Here is a 24,119-nt window from a genome sequence, read left to right on the forward strand (position 1 = left end):
GATTTTTCTCTATGGTCCTTTATCACTCAAAGTCCTTACACCCTCTGTGATCTTTGAAGAATGGACAGTATGACAAAGGAGTTGACATTTTTCATATTTGCCCACAGGTGGTTGGTTCAGTTTCTGTTTGGCACTCTCCAGTGGCAAAGGGTGTTTCTCAGGAAATCATCTTCCCCATCATGTCAGACTATGAAAATGACGAGGAGTGTTGGAATATGCTCGAGAGCTTTCGGGTGAAGCTTATCTCCGTCATCGACCCTTCTAGGATCACACCATACCTCCGACAATGTAAGGTCATTAACCTAGATGATGAAGAACAAGTTCTCAATGATCCCAACCTGGTCATTCGAAAAAGGAAAGTAGGTCAGTATTGCCGTTCTTCTCTAATCATCCTTACCCACTTCCATTCCATCTTGTGATCACTGTCATAGATCAGCTGTGCCAAACAGCAGCTCCCCCTGAAAGTGTAATACACTTATGTAGACATGGCACCATGAAGCATTCCTAGAAGACAGTTGATGTACTGTGGGTTTCAAGTATCCAGGCTTGGACAATTTCTAGTCCAAACCAAGGATCTCAGAACACAGCTCAGCCCTGTCCAAGGGAACATGTTTTAGGAAAATTGTCTCTGGTTTTACCTCTAATTCTCTCTGGTTTTTAGGTGTTCTTTTGGACATCCTTCAAAGGACTGGTCACAAGGGGTATGTGGCCTTCCTGGAGAGTCTAGAACTCTATTACCCACAGCTGTATAAGAAGATCACTGGGAAAGAGCCCACCAGGGTCTTCTCCATGATAATAGGTAAGGTTTGTTCAGACAGTAAGAAGAGCTGCTCAGCTTGGAGTAGTTGAAAGAGTGATGGTTTCAGGCTAGTCAGGAGTCTTGAGTTCTAGTCTTATCTCTGTTACTGACTTTCTGTGACCTTGAGCAAATAATCTAAACTCTTAAGGTTTCAGTTTCCTGCTTTTGTAAAATGGAGATTATAATCCTTGCATACTTCTCAGCACCATTTTGAACATCTTGTGAGATAATGGAGGTAAAAGCATTCTGAGATGCTAAAAGTTCTATGTAAGAGTACACAATTGGTACTTTTTAGCTGATCTTCATTTGTCCTTGCTAATGAAAGAGTCTGAAGACATGAATAATCCAGGGAGTTTTCTACAAAGTGACATTATCCTTTAAGGTACTTCCATGACAGGTGGGGTCAGGGTGGGCCTTGTTTAGCAGTCATTTAAATCAGATGGACAAGAGTTCCATTCTCAACCATACCATTCAATTCCTCCTTGCTTGAGTTTTTTCGTCTGTAAAATGTACTTAAGTATCTTGGACCTTGCCTTGGGTGGGGGCATTAGGAAGAAGAATGCTGCTTCACATAAGAATCTTGAGTCTTTTTTTTAAATGAATGAAAACAGGTAATGTGAATAGTTTCCATTTCTCTAGTTCTTCAAGATTTATAAAGCACTTTTCTTTCTTTAAAAAATTCATTTACAAAATTTTAAGTTTCAAATTCTTTCCCTCCTACCCCTCTCCCACCCATTGGGAAGGCAAGTAATATGATACCCATTATACATATGAAGTCTCACAAAACACATTTCCATGTTTGCCATGTTAAAGCACTTTTCTTACAACAACTTTGTCAGGTAGATAGACATCCCCATTTTACAGATGAAGAAATTGTAGTTCCAAGAGGTTGGGATGCTCATATTCACATAGCTAATCATTGTTAGAGCTGCGACTTGGACTCAGGTCTTCTGATCATTAAACTAATACTGCAGATTCAGTAGTCTGAGCATATTGGAGAAGGGTAATGGCATATAGTTAGTAAGTCAAATCATAGAGATGACCGTGCAGGACCTTGGTTTCCCCTCTCTGAAATGGGCAATATAGCCATTGAGAGGGTTCAATCACTAATCTGCATGAGGTCCACTTGTTCTTGGTGGATCTCCTAGGAGGATTTGAAAGCTGTTGTGAAGGGAGAAGATGGAATAAAAATGACCTTGATTCTTGAACATTCTTTCTGGCCTCCTGAGGAGGGTGTTATACCATTGTTTTCTCTGAAGCAGGAAAAGTTATTCACTGTATACAGTTATGAGCAATGGGTACATGTGTGAGCCTCTGTTGGCAGAAAAATGGGGGGTAGAATGGGGTGGGAAGATGGGCTTGCTTCAAGAGGGATATAACTGTGTGTTTGACAATCCCTGTGGCTGGACAGATGTTTCTGGGGAGTCAGGCCTGACACAACTGCTCATGAATGAAGTCATGAAACTGCAGAAGAAAGTTCAAGACCTGAACATGATGCTGAGTGCCAAGGACGACTTGATCAAGGAAATGCGGGTGAAGGACAGCATGCTGCGCAAACACCAGGAGCGGGTGCAGAAGATGAAGGATGAGTGTGAGGCCTTTAGCCGAGAGCTCAAGAGGTGCAAGGATGAGAACTATGACTTGGCCATGCTCTACGCCAGGCAGAGTGAGGAAAAAAACACAGCACTCATGAAGAACCGTGACCTTCAGCTCGAGGTGCGCCTGGCTCCTGCCCCCCAGAGTGTTCCAGCTCTCTCTGGGCTGGATTTGTCCCTCTGGCTCTGGCTCTGTGTCTCTCTGTTTGTCTAATTTTAGGTTGGGGTCTATTTCTGCCTCTGGACATAGATCAGTTTCTGAGTCCCTCTCTAGGTCTGTTTCTGGATCTGTGCCTCTCTGGATTGATCTCTTTCTTTTTGCCTGCCTCTGAACCTAGATTAATTTATTGGTGTCTATATCTCAGTCTCTGAGTCTCTCTTGATTTACGGTGTATGTATCTTTGTCACCTCCCATTTTTCCTAGCTGTGAGGGTGGTCTACAGCAGGGATGTGAACCTTCTCTGACACTGTGAAAGTACAGTAGCTCCCTAGCCAATGTGTAACTCTAATCCCAGCTGTGCCATTGACATGTTCTCATCAAAGCACCATGGTGATTGTTTCTGGGTAAAAGCCAAGGTGGGAGCAGATGTAACAGTTTGCAAGGTGAATGAGGGCCTTTTCCCCTTTGACCTCTCGGGGATCAGAAGCAAAACCAGTAAGAAGTGGAGTGTCCTGGAGGGTATGGGAAGAATCTGATGGGGGTGAATGATCCTCTTACAGATAGACCGACTAAAGCATAATCTGATGAAGGCCGAGGATGACTGCAAGGTAGAGAGGAAGCACACAATGAAACTCAGGCATGCCATGGAGCAGAGGCCAAGTCAGGAGGTTATGTGGGAGATCCAGCAGGAGAAAGACCTTCTTCAAGCAAAAATCCAAGAGCTGGAGAGCTCCATGAGGGTAGGTTCAAGGGTTTGGGTCTTATTCTGAGACAAATTATCTTGGGGGCTGGGGAAATGATCTTCAAGGCAGAGGGAATATTCATATGTACAGAATATTTCTAGCAGCTCTTTTTGTGGTGACAAAGAATTGGAAATTGAGGTGCTAATCGTTTGGAGGATGGCTGAATGATATTTGATATATGAATGTGATGGAATACTCTTGTGCTATAAGGAATGATGAAGGGGATGGTTTCAGAGAACTTTGGGAAGACATGAACTGATGCAAAGTGAGGTGAGCAGAACTGGAATTATTTATACGATAACAATATTGCAAAGACAAACAATTCTGTCTTTGCACAGACAGACTTAGGAATTCTGATCAGCACAATGACTAACCATAATTCCAGAGGACTCATCATGAAAACATGCCACTCATCTCCTGATGGAGAAGTGACAGACTCAAAGCATAGACACATATTGTTTTGGACATGGCCAATGGGGCAATTTGTTTTGCTTGACTGTATAGTCTTGGAACATTTGGAATATTTTTCTTCCTTTCTCGGTTTTGGCAGTGGTAGTGGTGGGAGACAGAACAGAAAGAACAAAGACCTAAAAATGAAATAAAATTGAATTTTTTGAAAAGGTAGAAGAAATATCACAGGTTTGGGATCCCCCTTAAAACTCCAAGACCCATTTCACAAATAGGTTAACCAGATCACAAGCCTTCTAAGGGGAGGACCCATATCTTATACATCTTTATATTTCCTACACTTCCCTGAAAATATTAATAATAATAGTCATTTTTATTATTACATCTTATTTCAATGTCAAAGATTTTTGATTTCATGACTCTAACTCAATTCCCTCCTGCCCCCACCTGCTAATGTAGCTCATGGACTCTCCGTGACTTTGAAGATGATTTTTAGAGTTCTTAAAACCCCTTCCCCTCCCCACCCCCCCAAAAAAAGCACTACCTTAGTGCCAGTCTTCTGGTGATGAGTCTTGTACAGGTATGCATTCCCTTGCTGGGCCTTTACTAAAAGCCTCCCCATTTTCACACAACCTTGCATTCTTCTCAGAGTAGACTTAAATAAATAATAAAAATGGCATTAACTTATTGACTCCCATTTTGATGATGCTTTAGAGTTGGAAAGCATTTTCCTCAAATCCCTGTGAGGTGGATAGTGCAAGTATGAGTGGCCCCATTTTTTACAGATGGGGAAAATGAAACTCAGAAATGTGATGTGACACAGCTAGGAAGTGTCAGAGTCAAAGCCAGATCTTCTGCCACCCAAGTTTAGTGCTTTAGCTGCTCATCAGATATATCTTGACATAAATAAGGTAATAGGTGATGCTTTAAAACATTAGATTGTAAGCTTCTTGAGGACAGAGACTATCTTTTGCCTCTTTGTGGTATCCCCAGTACTTAACACGGTGCCTGGGATGCAGTAGGTGCTTAGTAAATGTTTATTGTAAATGAATAGTGTCCCGAGTTCCCAGGCATTCTTTTGGCAATGTGAAATCAGAAAGATAGAAATACTGCTCAGAACAACATCACAACGAATATATAAAGTTAGTAGAATTAGTCCTTGGGGTCCTTCCCTTCTCTGCTCTCATTGTCCTTCACCACCCAAGTAGATCTCTGGTCACTACAGAAGAGGCAAAGTTCACTTTTTACAAGTTAACTTTTTTCAAGATTGGGAAGCAAAACTCTGGACTACAAAAATGCCCTCCCTGCTCCAAACAGTTCTTTTATCTCTAACCCCTAAGATCTCCAGGAAGCCAATCTCACTGTACAGCAATGAATCAATCAATCAACATTTGCTAAGTTCCTACTTTGTGCCAGGCATTATGCTAAATTTCTTTTTTTTTTTTCAGCTGTGTCTGACTCTTCATGACCCCGTTTGGCATTTTCTTGGCAAAGATACTAGAATAGTTTTCTTCTCCACCCCAATTTACAGATGAGGAAACTGAGGCAAATGGGGTTAAGTGATTTGCCCTGGGTCACACAGCTAGTAAGTGCCAGATTTGAATTCAGGAAAGGAGTCTTCCTGACTCTAAGCCAAGCACTATCCACTATGCCACCTAGCTGGGAATACAGATACAAAAAAAAAAAAAAAAAAAAAGGTCTTACTCTCAAGGAGCTTACAATCTAAGGGGAGAAGACAACACACAGTAAGAAGCTGCAAAGGGAAAGAGAAAGAAAAGGTACTATTCTCAGAGGCATGATGGAAAAGTCCAACAGAGTATAAGCAGGTGGCAAATGAGGAGACGGTTGTCCTGAGTGCCTCCCTTAAATGTCTGAAGTTCAGGCCATGTTGCTTATGGCTGTACTCCTCTCACTTAGTGTGTTCAAGAAAGAGCCATCAGGGGAGGGTTCCTCCTTGCCTCCTTTCAGAACAATTTCTTATTGTCCTCTGAGGGAAACAGTTTCCTCCCATCCCTTTATCCCTCACCACCAACCACCTCGGTCTCTCCTGATGTTTCCTTGTCCTACAGACCACTCCAGACCTGAAGGGCACTGATGGCATAGCAGAAATATTCAGGAAAAAAAAATGAATCGTGGATGGCAGGATTTATTGTAGTAGGATATAGGGAGGTATTTTTAAGTGGCAGACTTATCTACTTGTTTTAGGATCCAGCAGCATAATTCCATAGAAAGAGTCATGGTAAAGTCAGAGGACGTGAGTCCAAATCCTGGCCCACAGTGCCTGTGTGACCTTGGATAAGTCATGTAATCTTTATGGGCCTCAATTTCCTTCTCTGTAAAGTGAAGGGCTTGGATTAGATGATTTCCAATGTTCCTTCTGCCTCCAGATCTAAGCTCCTTGATTCTTATGACTTAGCTCGACGACTATCTATATGACCGCAGACAAGTCAGTTTATCCTCTCTCTACCTCAGTTTTCTCATCTATAAAATGGGGATACTAATATTTATGCTGCTTACACCAACGGGTTTGTTAAAATGCAAATATTATGATTACAATTGTTAAGCTGCTACCTCCCTGCTGGCCCCCCATCATTCAGGAGCGAAGGCGAGACAAGAATAATACTTACATTCAGATTCTGGAGGAGGACTGGAGGCAGGCTCTGAAGGACCACCAGGAAAAGGAAAACACCATTTTCCACCTACGAAAGGAGCTGCGGCAAACCGAGGCACTTCGGAACAAGGTGGGCTGACTGAGGTCTTGGAGAATAATGCTACATCCTCCTCAGAGCAGGGTTACCTGGGCAGCTTGGCCACTTGTCCCGAAACTAGCCAGCCCAGAGCTCAGCTGTGGTGCCTTTGGACATAGACACCTGATTGCTCAGAGGGCAGCACTCTAGCCAGTCCTGGGGTCAGTCAGGTAGTCACTGCCTGTTCCACCTTAGACCCTTCTCAGATAGGAGCTTGACCCCAGAATGGGGGAGGAAAAGCTGGAGGTTGAAGAGAGTGATTTAAAATTGATGTAACTGATATCCTAACAGATAAAGCTGTCCAAGGCCCCATCAGTGACTCAAGAAGGAGGTTCTCTCTTATGGAAGGGTTTTGAATAGAGTCTTGATGAGTGCTTGTTAGGAATGTCATAAGAGTCTTTCAAGGGTTGGTTGAATTAGATGATCTGTGAGATTCCCTCTGACTCTGAGATTCTGTGAGGAGCTGTACTTTGGGAGGGGAGAAAGTGCTTGGAGAAGAGATGGGTTCTGTAGCTTCGCCCTCTCCTAAGGAGGGAGGGAAGGAGCTCAGCCAGCTCCTCTCCATCCTTTTTAATTCACTCACATCCCATCAGTTACATGCCTCTGATCTATTCAAGTCTAACTCATTAATTTATTTTGCCAGCAGTCAAGGAACACAAAGCAAAATAATGAAATAATTTATATATTTAAATGTTATAGAATTAATCAAGGAAATATAAATAGTTAATGATGTATTTAACATTATATGTTTAATATGCTTAATATATTATATTGTATATTTAATAAAATGCAAATGTAAAACAAAATCATTTATATTTAAATATAATAGAATGCATCAAGTAATATATTTATTATATTATATATTTAATAATATACAATATATTATTATATGTAATGTAATTATAAACACAAAATAATGTCTATATATATTCCAATATAATAGAATTCATCAAGTAAATATAATTACCTAGTATATCTTTAATATAGTTAGTAATATATAGTGATAGTATTATATATTTAATAATGTTTAATAAAAACAGAAATATAAAACATAAAATAATATATATTGGTTCTTTTAACTCTTCAAAGCACTTTTATATGCCTTGTTTGTCTTTGGCTCCTGTAAAACTCATCTCTGCACACTTTTCTCCTGCCTGTCATCTCTCTTCTCTTTTTCCTTCCTTCTCACTCCTCACATACTCCTTCATACTAAAATATAAGGGACTGAATATATGACCCTTTCCATGGGTATTTGCATCTAAAAGAGAAGTCAGAAGAGGGCAGTACTAAATGCCCATGGTATGAAGCATTAATGGGGGAGGCTTCAGGCATTGGGATAGGTTAAGGTAGTGAGATCCTTGTGAGTAAGGGCCTTCCTGGGATGCCTCAAATCAATAAAAGTAGGTACTCTAGCTATGTATAAAGCCCTCTTCTTACATACCAAGCTCATTTTTAAACAGTTTCATTCCTGCCTGCCCCCACACACTCCTTTTCCTGTTCTTACTTCCTATTTTCTCTTCCTTAATCTGATCTGTCATGCTACTTCTGGGAATGATGCCACCTACTTTCTTACAGAATTGTTGGGGTGGGGGCGAGGGGTGAGGAAGAGGAGAAAGCTTGGTTTAGATGATCCTTCCTTGCCCTGTGCTCAGAGGAGTGGGGGGAGGAGGTTGGGTCAGAAGCTTCTCCACTCCAATGACTTCCCTTTTTTCCTTAGAGCATAGAAGAGAAGGAGATGTTTGAACTGCAGGGCATGGCTCTGCGCAAAGATTCCAAGATGTACAAAGAACGCATCGAAGCTATCTTGCAGCAGATGGAGGAAGTAGCTATAGAAAGGGACCAGGTATATGGGGGTGGGCCCTCCAGGCCTGCTGCTTGGCTGCCAACACCTACCTGAAAGTGCTGGTAGAAGAAATGAAGCTGTATTCCCAGGCACCTGTGCAACGTGATCAGAGAAATGCCGGTGGGAGGTGAAGCTGATTTGTCAGTGAGATGAGTGAAACACATGGTCTCCTTTGCAAGAGCACCCTATCTCTGGCAAGGGTGGTGGGGGTTCTCCTAGGCAGTGGTGTTGTGCCAGAGTCCTCCTCCCCTCCCCAACCTGCAGCCTTTAATGTGCAGAGACCTTTAACCACTGGGAGGGTTCTGTAGTGAAGGGGAAGAGGCCCTGAGTCTGAATCCCTGGCTGCCACTCACCCGTGTGAGTTTGGGCAAGTTGGAGGGTGAGGTGACCCCTGAGGTCCCTCCCAGCTTTCACTATGTGATTCCATGACTTTTCTCATCTGTCTGAGATTGGGAACATGTCCTGCTTCATGAGAAAGGGAATGAGGGGCAATTGAAATAACACTCAGGCTTTGTAGCCTTGGGAAAGTCATGTCCCCTTCTTCTGCTCTAGTTTCTCCATATATATGATGAAGAGGCTGAAATTATTGGCCTTCCTTCCAGCTCTCATATCCTATAACTGTTTTAGAAAAAAAGATATTTTCATAATACATCTAGAGCTGAAAGAGACTTCAGAGGATATCTAGTTCAACTCCCTCATTTTACATATGGAGAAACTGAGGACAAGGGAGGCCATGACATGCTCAGACTCAAGCAGCTATAAGCACCAGAAGCAGGATTAGAACCTTGGTCCTGGGTCTCTGGAGCTAGTGCTCTTTGTGCACCACCTCCCATATAATGAACCCTGATATTTGGCCCACAGGCAGTGCATAGAGCACCAGGCCTGGAGTCAGGAAGACTCCTCTTCATGAATTTAAATCTAGCCTCAGACACTTACTAACTATGTGACCCTGGGCAGGTCACTTCACCCTATTTGCCTGTTTCCTCATCTATAAAATGAGTTGGAAAAGGAAATGGTAAACCACTCTAGTGTCTTTGCCAAGAAAACCTCATAAAAGGGTCAGGAAGAGTCTGATACAACTGAAACAACAAAATTTGACCACAGTGCTATCACTAGGGATGACAGTCCCTGATGCCTATTTCTGTGCTTGCGTCCCACAGTCTTTTCAGGCCCAGAGTTCAGGATACGTTTGTTTGGGCAGCTACCATACCTCCTGTGGGATTAAGGACTACATTCTGGGCACTGGGGTACGAGGACATCTCTTCCAGGGTGGCTGTGACCCAACTTCTGTTTGTGTGGCTCTTCCCCCCAGGCCATTAGGACAAGGGAGGAATTCCACCTGCAGTATTCCAATAGTCTGAAGGAAAAGGATGAGCTCAGGAAGCAGATCCGGGAGCTGGGTGAGAAGTATGATGAGCTACAGTTACAGCTCTTTAAGAAAGAGGGGCAGTTGCTGTCTGTGGAAAGCAGGCTAAAACGGCTACAGTCGGAGACAACACCTCTTCTGGTACGTGTTTTACTAGGGGGATGGTTAGAGTCAGGTTCTCAGAACTATTTGGACTCTCTCCCTACAGATATGGTAGATGTAGCTGTGGAGTTTCCTGAAGCCCAGGGAGTGGGTTTAGTTACCTCATTATTTCCCTCAATCCTAGGATTCTCTTACTTCTGTGGTCTACTTTTTATCAGTCAGTCATGACTGAGGCCCTTCTTAGAGAATTGGGGGACCTGGGTTCTAGTTCTTGCTCCACTACTAATTCACCTATGATCTTGGCAAGCCACTGCCCCTCTGGAGGCCTCAGTTTCCCCATCTATAAAATGTAGAGCTTGGTCTAGTTCATTCTACAACTAATGTTCTAAGACTTTTTGACACAAAGATAATTTAGGCTCTCTTCACCTCTTGAGTAGTCTATTATAAAAGCCTTCTAATTTGACTCCCAGCCTCTGATTTTCCCACTCCAATTCATCCACCGCATAGTTGCCAAAATCATAGGTCTGACTGATCATGTAACTCTTATTCCCTTCAATAAACTCCAGCAGCTCCTTGTTACCTCCACAATCAAATATAAAATCTTCTCTTTGTAATTCAAGGTTCTTCACCACCTGATCCCATCCTACCTTTCTAGTCTTTTCAAACTTCACTTCCCTCCTTACTCTCTACAAACCCATAATATATTAGCCTACTTGTTGTTCCTCACACATCACACCATCTCCTGCCTCTCTGCCTTTGCATTGGCTGTCCCCTCTGCCTCCTCACCTCTTAACATACCTGACTTTCTTCAAGAATCATTTCAAATATTAACATTAGGAGCCTTCCTGGTCCTTTCTCTCCTCAGTCCCCTCCTCCTCTCCTCCTTCCACCCCCCAGCTACCTATGCCTTCTCCTCTAAGGTTATGGTCTTTCTATTCTTTATTTCTCTTGTACAAACCTATTTATTCACAGGTTATTTTTCCCCATTAGAATAGAAACTCCTTGGGCTAGGGACTTTTTTTTGACCTTTAGCTTTTCTTTGTATCTCCAGCTTGAAACATGGTAAGTACTTCATCAACAATTTAATGAATGATTTCACCAACTATACTGGGGTCTTCTAGAAGCCTAGCTCAGTGTTTGACATTGAAAGGGAGGTGAGAGAGAAGGGAAAACTGTAGGGAGAAGCTTATAAGAGAGTAGACTGACCCACAAAAGAAACAATTCCTAGTATAGGGTCCTCACACAAAGCCAACTCTCAGTGGATGTGTAAACAAAATAAGGGAACAATAGGAAGTAGGGTGTAATTAGGTGTTGAATTTAATTTAGGGAAGGCATCAGAGGTAGGATTTAGACTGGGAGCTTTAAAGGGTAGAAAGAATTGGGAACTGGTAAGTAGAAAGAAGGGGAGAGGATATTCAATCAATATTTATTAAGACCTGCTACATACCAGGCATTGTGCTAAGCACTGAGGATGCTGTCCCTGCCCTCAGGGAGCTTATAGTCTAATGGGAGAGACAGGCTATATGCAGGATAAAAACAGGCCATATGCAGGATAAATAGGAAATGACAGAGGGAAGGCACTGGAATTGAGAGAGGTTATGGTTTCCTTTCTGTAGAAGGTGGAAGCCAGGAAGATCAGTAGTCAAAGCAGAGGAGGAAGAGTGTTCCAGGTATGGGGGTAGCCAGAGAAAATGCCTGGAGTTGAGAGATGAAGTGTCTTGTTCCTGCAACAGCCAGAAGGCCGGTGTCATTGGATCAGAGTACTTGTTGGGGAGTAAGGCATAAGGAGACTAGAGGGATAGGAGGGCCCTAGGTTATGAAGGGCGTTGGATGCCTAACAGAGCATTTTATATTTGATCCTGGAAGCAATAGGGAGTTACTGGAAGTTACTGTTTGTATATGTGAAACATAGTCAGACCTGTGCTTTAGGAAAATCACTAGTGGCTGAATGGAGAATGGATTGGAGTGGGAAGATACTTGAGGCAGACAGACTCACCAGCAGATTATTGTAATAGTCCAGGGATGAGGTGATGAAGGCCTGCACTAAGATGGTGGCAATGTCAGAGAAGATAATGCTGCAATACATGCTGCAAAGGTGAAATCAACAGGCCTTAGATATAGAGGATGAGAGATGATGAGGAATCTAGGGTTGTCCACTAGGTTGAACCTGAGAGACTGGATGGTATCGTCCTCTACAGAAAGTTAGTCTGAGGGGAGGGTTTTGGGGGAAAGATACTGAATTTTGTTTTCGACAAGATGAGTTTAAGATGTATACTGGGCATCTAGTTTGAGATGTCTGAGAGGTAATTGGAAATGTGAGACTGGAGGTCAGCAGAGAATTTGGAACAGAATAGGTAGATTTGAGAATTATCAGCAGAAAGATGGTATTGGGAGCTGATGAGATCCAAGTGAAGTAAGCCCAGTATAGAGAAGAAAGCCCAGTACAAAACCCTGAGAGATACCTACAGTTACAGGCTGTGGTCTAGAGGAGAGTCTAGCAAAAGAGAGAGAGAAGATGCAATCAGATAGGGATTCAAGAGCAGAGGGTAGTGTAGAATTGAATTGTTCACCAAAGAGTCAAGATACGGAGAAGAGGGTGGCTAATGAAGGGAGACAACTGAGGGGTCAAGGAAATAAAGATCATGATGAGGAAGAAGAGTAGGGTTGTGCAAGGGAAGCAGAGGAAGAGGTGAAAAGCTAATAGATTATGGTCAGCAAAAGGATTTCAAAATTCTTGAACATAGAGGTGGTAAAGTTGTGGGTGATGGCAAGATTGAGGGTATGACCATCTTGATGTGTGGCTGGGGAAGGGTGGAGGAGCAGGTCATGGGAAGTGAGTAGGTTGAAGAGGGAAAGTCTATATATACGTACACATACACATTATAAATATATATATACATATATATATGTATCTTAGTATGAGGGCAGTCATTAGGGAAGAGAGAAAAATTGTAAGCCACATACATGTACTGAACTTACTGAGGAAGGAAGGAGAGTGATCTAGGACTCTGGAATCAATAGCTACCAAGATTTTGACTGGGTGGTAGAAAAAAATACCATGAACCTCAAATTGAGGTGAGATTACTGAGTGATGGAGGAAAGCGGAGAACCTGGAAGTGACAAATAGGGAACAAGGAGTATTGCAACTCTCCTTCTTGATCAGTGAGCAGAGGGAGATGAGAGAAGGTGCAGTTAGTAATAGAAAGGGTGGTCAGGGAGACTGTCATAACGGGCAAGCCAAGTTTCAGTAAGGGCTAGAAGACAGAAGATATGGCTAAGATTTAAGATTAAGGGAAGTGTGTTATCTATGGAATGGGCATTCCGGGGGACACAGTGGAAGGGCTGAGTGGAGTTAAGTTAAAACTTTGAGGTAAGAAGGTGGAAAGGGATAAGAATGAAGAATTAGGTGGTGCATAGTGTGGAATGGGGTTTGGATGATTATCTATAGGAGTTCAGTCCCTGGTTTATGAAAGATATGACCACGTGCAAGAATGTCCACCATTGAGAGGAGGGTGTCACTCCTCTCCCCTCAAAGGACAGGCATAGCAGGAGGTGGGAGGTATGGAGTCCAAGGCAGGGTTACTCTTCTTTATGCCAGAGATTCTCTATATCTGAGTTGGGATTGGGTTGGCAGCAGGAGGTGGAAGTTGTCCTGCGCTGTCAGTTATAGGCAACCAATAAATCAGCAGGCATTTATTATTATGTGCCAAGCACTGTGTAAATTCTGAGGATACAAAGGAAGATAAAAATAGTCTTTGCCTTCAAGGAACTTACATTCTAAAGAGAAAGACAACATATATATATATATATTAAACACTAGGTATAAACGAGATAGGTACAGAGGGAAAGGTACAACAAGGAGAGACAGGAAGCATGGTGAGGGGGACAAAAAAGTCAGGGGGCATGGCATGAAGAAGGGGCAGGAGGAGGCAGGTATTAGCCTGGTATGGGTATTGAGGGGTGAGGAGTAAGCTGAATGAAAGGTATGTGACCATAAATTGTGGGAGATAGGCAACAAGTTTTTAAATGCATTGAACTGTTTTTAAATGAGTTAAATAAAATACATAGGATTACAAAGGAAGACAATTCTGTAGAAATAAAGTTATCAAAAATTTTTTAAAAGCCAAGTTCATGGTCTCCAGGTTAAGAATCTCTGACAACGCAATTAGGAATACTGCATGGGTAGTATTTTCTTTCTTAACATAATTAGGAATACTGCATGGGTAGTATTTATTTTCTTTCTTCTTCCCTTCCATGTTTGTTTGTTTTTTTTAATGGTTTTTGAGAATGTCTATGAATGGTTTGCCTTTGTATCCCAAACCCCATCATGCTGTCTACTGTCCCAAGTCAGTTCTCTTCTCTACCACCCCCTCCTTACACACTTAACAAATATCCAGAAGGGATAGCCTGACAAGTTTTCTCTCTTTTCTTATGACCCAGAGTTCGGACTTAGATGACAGCTCACCCAGGAATTCTCAGGAGGTGAGTGTCATCATTAGTCTAATTCTGAGTATTTCCCTTTCCATCATCACCAGACCCATTACTTTGCCTAGACCAGGAGCTAGCTGGAAGCCACCTTTCTCCTTCCTCATTGCTGGGGTCAGGCTCCAAAGATATTTATTAATTGATGATGCAGCATCTAACTATTGGCCTGTAAGTACAAGGCAATAGCTGCCATATAAAAAGCAAGGACTTTAGAGTCAGAAGAAGACCCGAATTCTGGCCACAACTCTGCCATCTGACAGCTGTGATACGTTGGGTAAATCATTCTACTTTGGAGCTTCCATTCCTCCTTCAACATATTTCCCTAGCACTTTAAGGTTTAGAAATCCTCCCCTGGGAGGTGAGTAATATAAATATTATTATTCCCATTTTTTCAAATGAGGAAAGTGAGGATTAGAGAGGTGAAATGTCTTCCCCATGATCACACAGCTCAAAATTCAATTTGATTTAAAGATTTAAGGGTCTGTTGTTTATAAGACACCACCATAAATGTCAAAGCCAGAATTAGAACCCAGTTGTCTGCTGGCTCCAAGTCTAAAACACTCTTCATTATCTGTAAACTTTGGTACTCATTGCCTCCTGGGGACATTGGGGAAATTGAGGAAGGTCTTGTAAGAAAGCACTTTTCAAAGCAGAAAGTTCTACACCAGTGGGAAGTTTGGAGGTTGAAGCCAGGCTGATAGAAATGTAGAAGGGACACACTGCTGGATTTATAACCCAGAGAGATTATGATTTGATAACAGGCACAAAAAAAGAAAAGCTCCCTATCATGATGGTCCATTGGATGCCAAGGAGGAGGGGAGAAGTGGAGGAAGAAGGGAATTTAGGACTGTCCAAAAAGTTCTATTGGACATGAGATAAAAGGAGAAGTAAAGGGGCCAGCAGGCTCCTACTTCCCTCTTGGTACACCTCTTTCACATTCCTGGGGTTTGGTCAAATCACAGTTTGGGGAGGTCTCAAATGATTCAGTAGGTTTGGTGGGAGGCATATCTTGGAGAGAGTCAGAAAGGGGACAAAGTTGGTGGAAATGACTGAAACCCAGTTGGAGGTTATGGGTGGAGGCCAGTATTGAAGTCTAAACTAGGCTATTTGTCTCTTTCTCAAAGTTAACTCTTCCCAGGGACCTGGAGGAGGATGCACAGCTTTCCAACAAAAGTGAGCCCGTCTCTATACTTCAACACCCCAGCAGTGTGGTACAGTGGAAAAGGCACTAACTCTGTAGTCAGAGGACTTGGGTGTTCAAATCCCGCTCTGATGACCACTACCTATTTGTCTTTGGGCAAGTAACTCAATCTCCCTGGGACTCAGTTTCTTTAATGAGTGAAATGAGAGTTGGACTAACTGATCTCTGTCTAAGGTTTCTTTCATCTTAAATCCTGTGGTCATCCTATGTCATTAAGCAACCACCTTGGGAGACTCTGGAAGAGCCAGACTGATGTATAGATAGAATTGGTAATGTGGTATGAACTGAGAGGACCTAGGACTTCATTCCTTGATGCGTAAAGTACTACCATTAGAGCCACTTCTTTGGGTTAAGATATTGAAAGCCTGATTCAATTGCAATTAATTACTCCAAGAAGGGAGAAGTTGCTAAGTCATGACTATCAGTCACCTTCACTTTTAGTATAATGTTTGACACACTCTTTCCATCTTGTCAGCAACTAGGGGTGGGTGGTAGTGGGAAGTAGCAAAGGCCTGTGAACCAATTTTCCCCATTTCATATATCTGTCCATACATGACATTGACTCTGATTTCCAAAGAAAGAGGAATTCAAAGGGGAACCATTCACACTCCCCCCACTATGCAGAGTGAAGGTGTCAAAAAGAGAGTAACTGACTGATCAGCAGTTACTCAGCTATGTCTGGAAGAGGAACCAGACAGGAGCTGAGCGTCACCCCTTCCTACAAGAGTTGGACTGTTGTGGTCAGAGCAGGAGGGTTTGAGGAAGGAAGGAAGCAGGGACAGAGTTGACCAGCAGAGCCTGGGAGATGTGTGGCTTGGGGCAAGAGGAAATGGCCCCTTCTGAGGGCGGCTTCTTGTCTGGCAGGGATCTGAGGAGTCCGCAGATCTGAGCCCCAGGGCCCACGGTCCAGGGAAGGCAGCTTGTGATGTGGACTTCTCAGTCCTTCCAGCATGCATAGCTCCTTCCAAAACATGATCTCCTGCTGGGAGAATGCACACTGTGAGGGAACCTAAGGATCACAGAATCTCAGAGACTCATCTAATGCAACCCATTCCTATAGATCTGGATGTTCATGCCAGCTATACCCCTTCCCCAGGAAGTGCTCAGCTGGCCTTTTACTTGAGAACCTCCAGGGACAGGAAGAAGCCCTTTTCACTTTAAGACAGCTCTCGTTGTTACAACATTTTTCTTGACATCTAGCTGAAAGTAACCATGTTGTAACTTCTACCAAATGTTCCTCGTTCTGCTTTCTAAGGCCAAGGAGAACAAGTCTAATTGCTCTTCCAAATGATGGATTTTTAATACTTAGAAGCAGTGATTATGTCCCCCTCTTAAGTCTTCTTGCGGCAAAACAGCCCCAGTTATCTCCACCAGTCCTGAGAGAGCACAATCTTTAGGTGTTTTTGCACAGGCTACCCCTTATAGTTAAATGAACTCCTCACCTTCACTCCTTGAAATCCCTAGCTCCCTTCAGAGCTCAGCGTCCTACATGAAGCCTTCACTAATGCTCCCAGTTACTAGTGCCCTCCAAAATTATTTGTATTTTGTGCGTATATATTATCATATAGTCCACCCCCCACAGAACATAAGCTCCCTTAGGGCAGTGATTGAGTTTTTTTGTCTTTGTATCCAGAGCCTAGGATTGCCTGGCACGTAATAAGTGCCTAATATATGTTTATTAAATTGATTGATTAGTTAATCCCTGGTTTCCTCTCTACTTTGTTCATCTTCAGCACACAAATTTATTAACATCTTTACTAAAAGTCTAGCAACCAATACAGGAGAGACTAATGTTATCAGAAAATGACCAAAGAGGGTTGAATCATATCTAATTCAGTTAAATTCAACAGGCAACAAATGCCTACTATGTGCAAGGGCCTGTGCTAGGAGCTAGGGATACAAAGAAGAGAAATGAAATAGTCCCTGCCCTCAGAGAGCACCTATTCCACCCTGGGAGGTGGGGTGGGGAGGAAATGACTTGTATGGAAGTAAGTAAAGATTAAGGCCATTTGAGGATGGTGAGGGTATTAACAGGGCAGCAGAGCTAAGCCTTGAGGAAAGCTAGGGATTCTGGGGGCAGAGATGAGGTACTCAGTGCATTCTAAGTATGGGGGACAACAGCCTGTGTGCATGAAACCCTAGAGAGGGGAATAGCTAGCATTCCAGTTTGGCTGAAATGAAGAAAGTATTTTGTGGAATAGGATGAAATAAGTCTGTGAAGACAAATTGAAGCCAGATGTAGACTCTGTATTTTGTCCTAGAGGAAATAGGGAGCCATTGAAGCTCTTTGAGCAAAAAGTAGACATGCTTAGACTTAAAATGTTTTGGCAGCTCTATAGAGGATGGATTAGAAAAAGGAAGAGACTGGAAGAAAGGAGAGTAACTGGAAGAAAGGAGGGTATTTCAATAGCTCAGGCAAAAGGTGGTGACGTCCTGAACTACAAAGTGATGGCCATGTTAGTGGAAAGGAGGAGATGGGAGCCATGGATGTTATAGAGGTAAAATCAACAAGACTTGTTTGGATTCAACAGATTAGATATGAGAAATAAGAGAGAGTAGAAAGCTGAGGATTATTTCCAAATTGTGAACCTAAGTACCTAGAAAGGTAATCCCTGTAATAGAAATAGGGATATTTAGAGGGAGGGGTGTGTTTAAGAAGGAAGATATGAATTTCGTTTTTGAGTTAGATGCCTATGGAGTAGGGTGGGGGTAACCACTGCTTTTGAATTAGATTCCTGTGGACAGACACTTAAGTAGTATGAAGGTAGTGAGTGGTTTTCCACAGGCTACCAAAATTTAGGCTATACTGAAAGTATTTGAACTCCTTCAGTAAGTATAAACAACTTAGGTTAGCACCTAGTTAGCATTAATTAATTGATTAATTAATATGGGAAACTACCACTTGGAATTCTGTATCTGGACTCCAGGTATGAGGTTGCTTCTTCCAGTGACTGCCTACCTAGCAGCACCCTCAGAGTATCTTGGTTAGGAGGTCTAGTTTCCCCAGGGGATTTTATATCTCAAGGTTCGAGGTCTCCTTCCCCACAACAGCTTTCCATTTTGTAGTGTTTGGCCCAGGTCCACATTTTAACTTCTGTCCAGCCCATCCAAGAGGCAGTTGGAAATAAAGGTTCAAGAGAGCCAAAAGAGTTGGATATTTGGGAATCATATGCATAAAAATGCTAATTGGACCCACAGGATCTGATGAGATTATCCAGAGAGGGTATAAAGAAAGAAGAGGGTTTATAACCTAGGCCAGATGGGGATGTACATATTTACCTAGGTGAGAGCTAGATGATAATTTGGTGAAGGAGAAAGAAAAGGAGCAATCAGACAGACTGGAGGACAAAGAGGAGAGAATATCAGGAAGAGGTCACTGATAATGTCTGAAACTACAGAAAGGTCAGATAGGGTGAGGAAAAAGTCTCTGAATTTAGCAATCAAGAAATTGTTGGTAACCTTGAAGAGATAATCTCAAGTTGAGTTGTGGGCCAAAAGTTAGATTGCAAGGCATGAGTGGGAGGTAAGGAGATGGAAGTAACAAATGTGGATCACTTTTTTCTTGAAATTTGATTATGGAAGGGAAACGATATCATTCTATATAGTGCCTTGAGAAGATGGCAGGTCAAGTGAAGGTTTTGTTTGTTTTTTTTTTAAGAATGAGAGAGACATGGACATGGGTTTGTAGGGAGCATGAAAAGAACCAATAAAAAAGAAGCTGAAAATGAGAAAAAGAAAGAGGAGTGGTTGAATCAGTAAGCTTCTGAATGATTGAGAAAGAATCAAGGGCATAAGCAGAGAGGTTGGCATTGACAAGAAGGAGGGTCACCTCTTTAAAGGCTGGAACAAAGGAAGGGGGAACAGAAAACAGAAGAAAGATTCTGAGATGTGAAGTAGAGGGGAAGGATGGATAGGTCTTGTTTTCTCAGTAAAATAGGAGGTGAGGTCTTCTATTGAAAGGGTAGGAAGAACCTGTGGTAGAGAGAGCCTTAGGAGAAAAAATGTGTGGAACAGCCACTACGGGGAGTGTAATGATAAGGGAATATTTTTGTTTCTGGGTTTCCTGCTCAACCAAGTACAATGGGATATTTTCCCCTTCTTTTTAAAAAATGTTGTTTCTCATTATGAATATAACAGTCTTCAACACACCTCCCAATGTATAAAGAATAAAAAAGGGAATTGTGTGTAAAGCAGTGAAATTCTGTATAGTTAAAAAAGAACCCACACATTTACATGGTGCTTGCTGTATGCCAGGCATAGTGCCAAGCACTTTTTCTGAATATCTTATTTGATCTTCACAACAACCCTGAAAGGTAGGTGCTATTATTATCCCCATTTTTAAAATTGAGAAAACTGAGGCAAATATAGGTTAAATCACTTGCCCAGGGTCGTGCAGCTAGTAAGTGTTCAAAGCTGAATTTGAACTCAGGACTTTGAGCCCAGCCCAGCAATCTATCCACTGCCTAGTTTGTGTCAGAAAGGACAGATTAAATTTAACAAAGTAGTCATCAAACTATCCTGTTTGTGTCCCCTTCTGAGCTTTTTTCTTCCTTCTGCATAGTTTTATTTTTTTAATTTTTTCCACTTTATTTTTGATACGTTACTGATAGTATTTTCTTTTTTTAATCTGTACCTTCCCACTAATTCCTTACCTCTTAAAACTTTCCTTATAACAAGTAAAATCAAGCAAAACAAATTGATCTGTCGACTACCTCAGCAAATGTACATCTCATTTTATGTCTTCAGCACAACAACATGCTGAATTTGTCATTTTCTTCTTTTTTTTAACCAGACCTGTGATTCCATTGGTATAAGTAATTCCTAGTGAAGAAACTTCCTCTGATCAATATGGACAGCAGCTGCTTGGTGACTGAGAGTCTCACAGAGTCGCCTGAGCACTGAGAGGCCAAGTGTCTGGCCCTTGGTCCCATAGCTTGCATGTGTCAAAAGCTGGACTGAAAGCCAGGTCTTTTCTGATGCTGAGGCTTGCTTTTTCTACCCACAATGCAACAATACTGCTCTCATTTATATTGGCATGACAGCATTCTATTCCTTTCATGTCAATCTATCAGTTAACAAGCATTTATTAAGTGCCTGCTATGCCAGGCACTGTGCTAAGCTCTCTGCAAAAAATAGTCCCTGTCCTCAAGGGGCTCACAGTCTAATGGAGGAAGTGACCTGCAAACAACTAGGTACAAACAAGACCAGATAAATTGGAGATAATCTGTAGAAAGAAAGCACTATCACTAAGTGGAATTAGTAAGGCTTTTTGTAGAAGATGGGATTTTATCCAGGGACTTAGAGGAAGCCAGCAAGTCAGGAGGTGGAGACCAGGAGGGAGAGTTTATCTATTTTTTGTACCCACTTTGATTCCAGTTCTTTGCAGCTACAAAACAAAGGATCTGCTACAAATATTCACAGGGATCTTTTCCCTGTGTCTTTGACCCTTTGGGAAATAGAGACAACTATGTGGTGTAGTGAGTAGGGTGCTGGACTTGGAGTCGGGAAAAACTGAGTTCAAATCCTTTTTCTGACACTTACTAAATCACTTGACCCTGGATAAGTCACTTGTCCTCTATCAGGCTGTTTCCTCATCTGTAATATGGAAATAATACACTTATCCCCTAAGGGTTTTATAAGTATCAAATAAGGTAACATTTTTAAAGCACTGTATAAATTTTTGCTATTTAATATCATTATAGTACATCTGACTTACTTATAGGAAACTGGGAGTGTGGAGTGGGCATACTGGATTCCATGCGCAGTCCCATGAACTAATGAGAGTGTGGGACAAATTGTATGTTTCAGGTCATCCAGATAAAGAGAGGCATCTAGAACAGCCCTTCACCACCACAAAAGAGAAGCTTTTTCTGGCCCAAAATGTAAGAGAAACTGAGTGACCCCAGGATGAGTTGAAACTAAATGCCATGTGTTTGATGGAAGCTTTCCTGTGGGATGGATCTTGGCTCATGTGTGATTCTTGTGTTACGTTGGCATATGTGTGAGGTTGTACTTTTGTGTGCATGTGTGATGATGTGTGCAGTTTGGGGTCTTTATGAACATGTGTCAAAATATTTATCTGTGTGGATGTGTTTGCATTTCTATTTGTGTATGATTGTCATTGTGATCATGATCATAAGATCCTTCAGAACAGGACTTTATGGTTGATTCTGGCAGGCATTCTGTCTCCTCTAATGTGGTTTAGAAAAGGGGAAAGGGTTGGATTTAGAGTCAAAGGGTCCGAGATTTTTATCCCGGGTTCATTATTTACTAGCTGATTGAACCTTGGCAAGTTATTTGCCCAAAATGGGGCAGGGGGCTGACTAGATGGTTTCTAGGGCCCCTTCTCATTCTAAATATATGATCCATTGAACAAGATCATATGCTCTGGGAGTGCTTCCTAAGTATTGCTAAGGATAATAATACAACCTTCACTTCCTTCAAATTTATGTAGTTAGAGTGGTACAGTATATAGAGCTCTGGACTTGGAGCCAAGAAGATCTAAGTTCAAATCTAGCCTTATGATACACATTTACTATCTGTGTGACCCTGGGAAAGTCATTTAATCCCTATCTGCCTGTTTTCTCATCTGTAAAGTGGGGATAATAACAGCCCCTACCTTCCAGGGTTGTTGTGGAATTCAAATGAGAAAGTATTTGTAAAGTACTTAGAACAGTACCTGGCACATAGTAGGTGCTTAATAAATACTTGTTTTAAAAAAAACCTTCAGTGATCTTTCTCATCTAAGCTGAACAAGAGAGCTATGGCTAGAGCAATAGACTATAGGACTGATCATGAAGGGGCAGGGTTGGAGGGGAGAAGAAAAAAAGAAAAAGGATGGAATCCAAACCAACTTCATTCTAGACCCACTGAAATGGTACCAGTTTTTAATCCAGACCCACCTTACTTGCACTTACTTCCACCTTCTTTTTTCTTTCTAGGGAGGTGGACTGAGCAATGGGGATCCACAAGAGAAGGAACGGCGTCGTATCAAAGAAAGCTTTGAGAACTATCGTAGGTAAGACTGACCAGGTTCAAATCAAGGAGGGTGCCTGGTGGGTATCGTGCATTTGGGTTTTTAATGCTCCTAACAAGTTCCCACCTGTATGACCTTGGGCGAATCCCTAGGCCTCTCTGGGCCTCAGTTTCCCTATCTGTAAAATGAGGGGGTTGGGTAATAAATTACCTTACATTTTGCCTCCAGTTGAGTGACTATCAGTCCTTTATTTGTAGTTCAGACTTTCAATGAATCACAGAGATGTGTTCTCACTCTAGTATCCATTTCTCACTTTCACAGGAAGTGGGCACACAGAAAGGTTAACCATAGCACCCGACAAGGAGAAGTAGACTGGGAAAACACCACAGGAAGTGACAACACAGATACAGAAGGCTCCTAAGACTACATTTGCCTGATGAACCCAAGGGCCTCAATCCCCCCAGGCAGTTTACTTAACCTCTCTGAGAGGCTCTGTGCTTCTTGCTAGTCAATCTCCCATTATTCCTATGGATAATAAGATGGAACAAGGATGTCAAAGAGCAAAAACATCATTTAAGCCTTAAAACTGCCTCTGCGTGGCTTAGAGTCAGAAGAGAAGTCGGGGATTTTGGATTGCTGAACCCCAGTGAAGTTCTGAATTAAGAGTGACTTAGATTGGAATTAAAATGATTTTATGGCCATAATGAAGGGCAAATATGAAGAATTCTGAGAAACACAAGATGACGTATTTAAGCAGTACACAATAAAGGAGACAGAAGCAAAGAATATGACTATAACAAGGTGAATGAAGACAACATTGAACAGTAAAAACTCAGGTTAAATCCGATGGAAAACAATGATACCAAATTATTGAAGCTGAAGGGGTCAACCAGCCCTCCTTTATGTTACAAACAGAAAACTGCACCAAGTGAGAAGTGATCTGTATTATCAGCATACTTGTAGTCTTTAAGACCATTTTGCTCAGTTGTCTGGGACTAATATACACGTGAAGTTTGTTTGTTGGGATGTCTGCTCTGTCAAAATAAAAAATAGAAATATTTTAAAAGGAGGAAATGGATTTTTGCTCAAAAAGCAATGAACAGTAAGAGGGACTAGCAAACTGTCTTCAGCGGACATTATTAGTCATTTTCTTAAGAATCACAAAGCAGATAGCTGAGAATTTACTGCAACTTTAGTGATCTGCTTATTAAAAGATCTGGATGTGCTGTACTGATGTCTTTGCTCACCTGGTTGTAGAATGATGGGAAATCCATTGCTTATAATGATAATGAGAATTGTGATACTGTGTTATAGTAGAAAGTGCACCAAAGTTTGAACCAGGAGAAAGAAGGCTGAGTTTGAATCGGGACTCTTAATGGTTGTGACACCAGTCAGTCAGCTAGCATTAATTAAATACCTACTATGTGTTAACATGGTGCTAAGTGGTAGGGATACAAAGAAAGGCAAAAAATCAAAAGCTTACAGTCTAATGGAAGAGACAACATGTAAACAAAGATGTACAAACAAGAGATATACAGGATAAATTGGGGGCTGGGAGTAGGTACTTGGGATTAGGGAAGTAATCCCAGGCAAATTATTTTATGTGTCTGAAACTCAGTTCCCTTATCTATAAAATGGGGATGATAATATATGTACTATGTACTTCATGGGATAATTGGGAGGAAAATGCTTTC

General features: G+C 41.9%; 1 protein-coding gene across 5 annotated transcripts in view; it reads left to right on the forward strand.

The window, feature by feature from the left end:
- CARD9 (caspase recruitment domain family member 9) overlaps positions 1–23,655 on the forward strand; it is a 34,738-nt gene extending 11,083 nt beyond the window's left edge. Inside the window, exons 2-13 of one of the 5 annotated variants that reach the window (XM_072632956.1) lie at positions 108–363; positions 662–799; positions 2,211–2,515; positions 3,115–3,294; positions 6,303–6,446; positions 8,170–8,295; positions 9,608–9,802; positions 14,204–14,245; positions 15,373–15,421; positions 21,258–21,331; positions 22,391–22,467; positions 22,747–23,655. In XM_072632956.1, coding sequence (XP_072489057.1) covers positions 180–363; positions 662–799; positions 2,211–2,515; positions 3,115–3,294; positions 6,303–6,446; positions 8,170–8,295; positions 9,608–9,802; positions 14,204–14,245; positions 15,373–15,421; positions 21,258–21,331; positions 22,391–22,467; positions 22,747–22,846 — 1,614 coding nt within the window. In that variant the 5' untranslated portion in view covers positions 108–179 and the 3' untranslated portion in view covers positions 22,847–23,655. Of the gene's footprint in view, positions 1–107; positions 364–661; positions 800–2,210; positions 2,516–3,114; positions 3,295–6,269; positions 6,447–8,169; positions 8,296–9,607; positions 9,803–14,203; positions 14,246–15,372; positions 15,422–21,257; positions 21,332–22,390; positions 22,468–22,746 lie in introns of all 5 variants that reach the window. The other 4 variants (XM_072632955.1, XR_011972259.1, XR_011972260.1 and 1 more) reach the window with 4 other exon arrangements.
- Positions 23,656–24,119: the final 464 nt, after the last annotated feature.

This window comes from Notamacropus eugenii, chromosome 1 (genome assembly GCF_028372415.1).
Source record: "Notamacropus eugenii isolate mMacEug1 chromosome 1, mMacEug1.pri_v2, whole genome shotgun sequence".
Taxonomy (NCBI): domain Eukaryota; kingdom Metazoa; phylum Chordata; class Mammalia; order Diprotodontia; family Macropodidae; genus Notamacropus; species Notamacropus eugenii.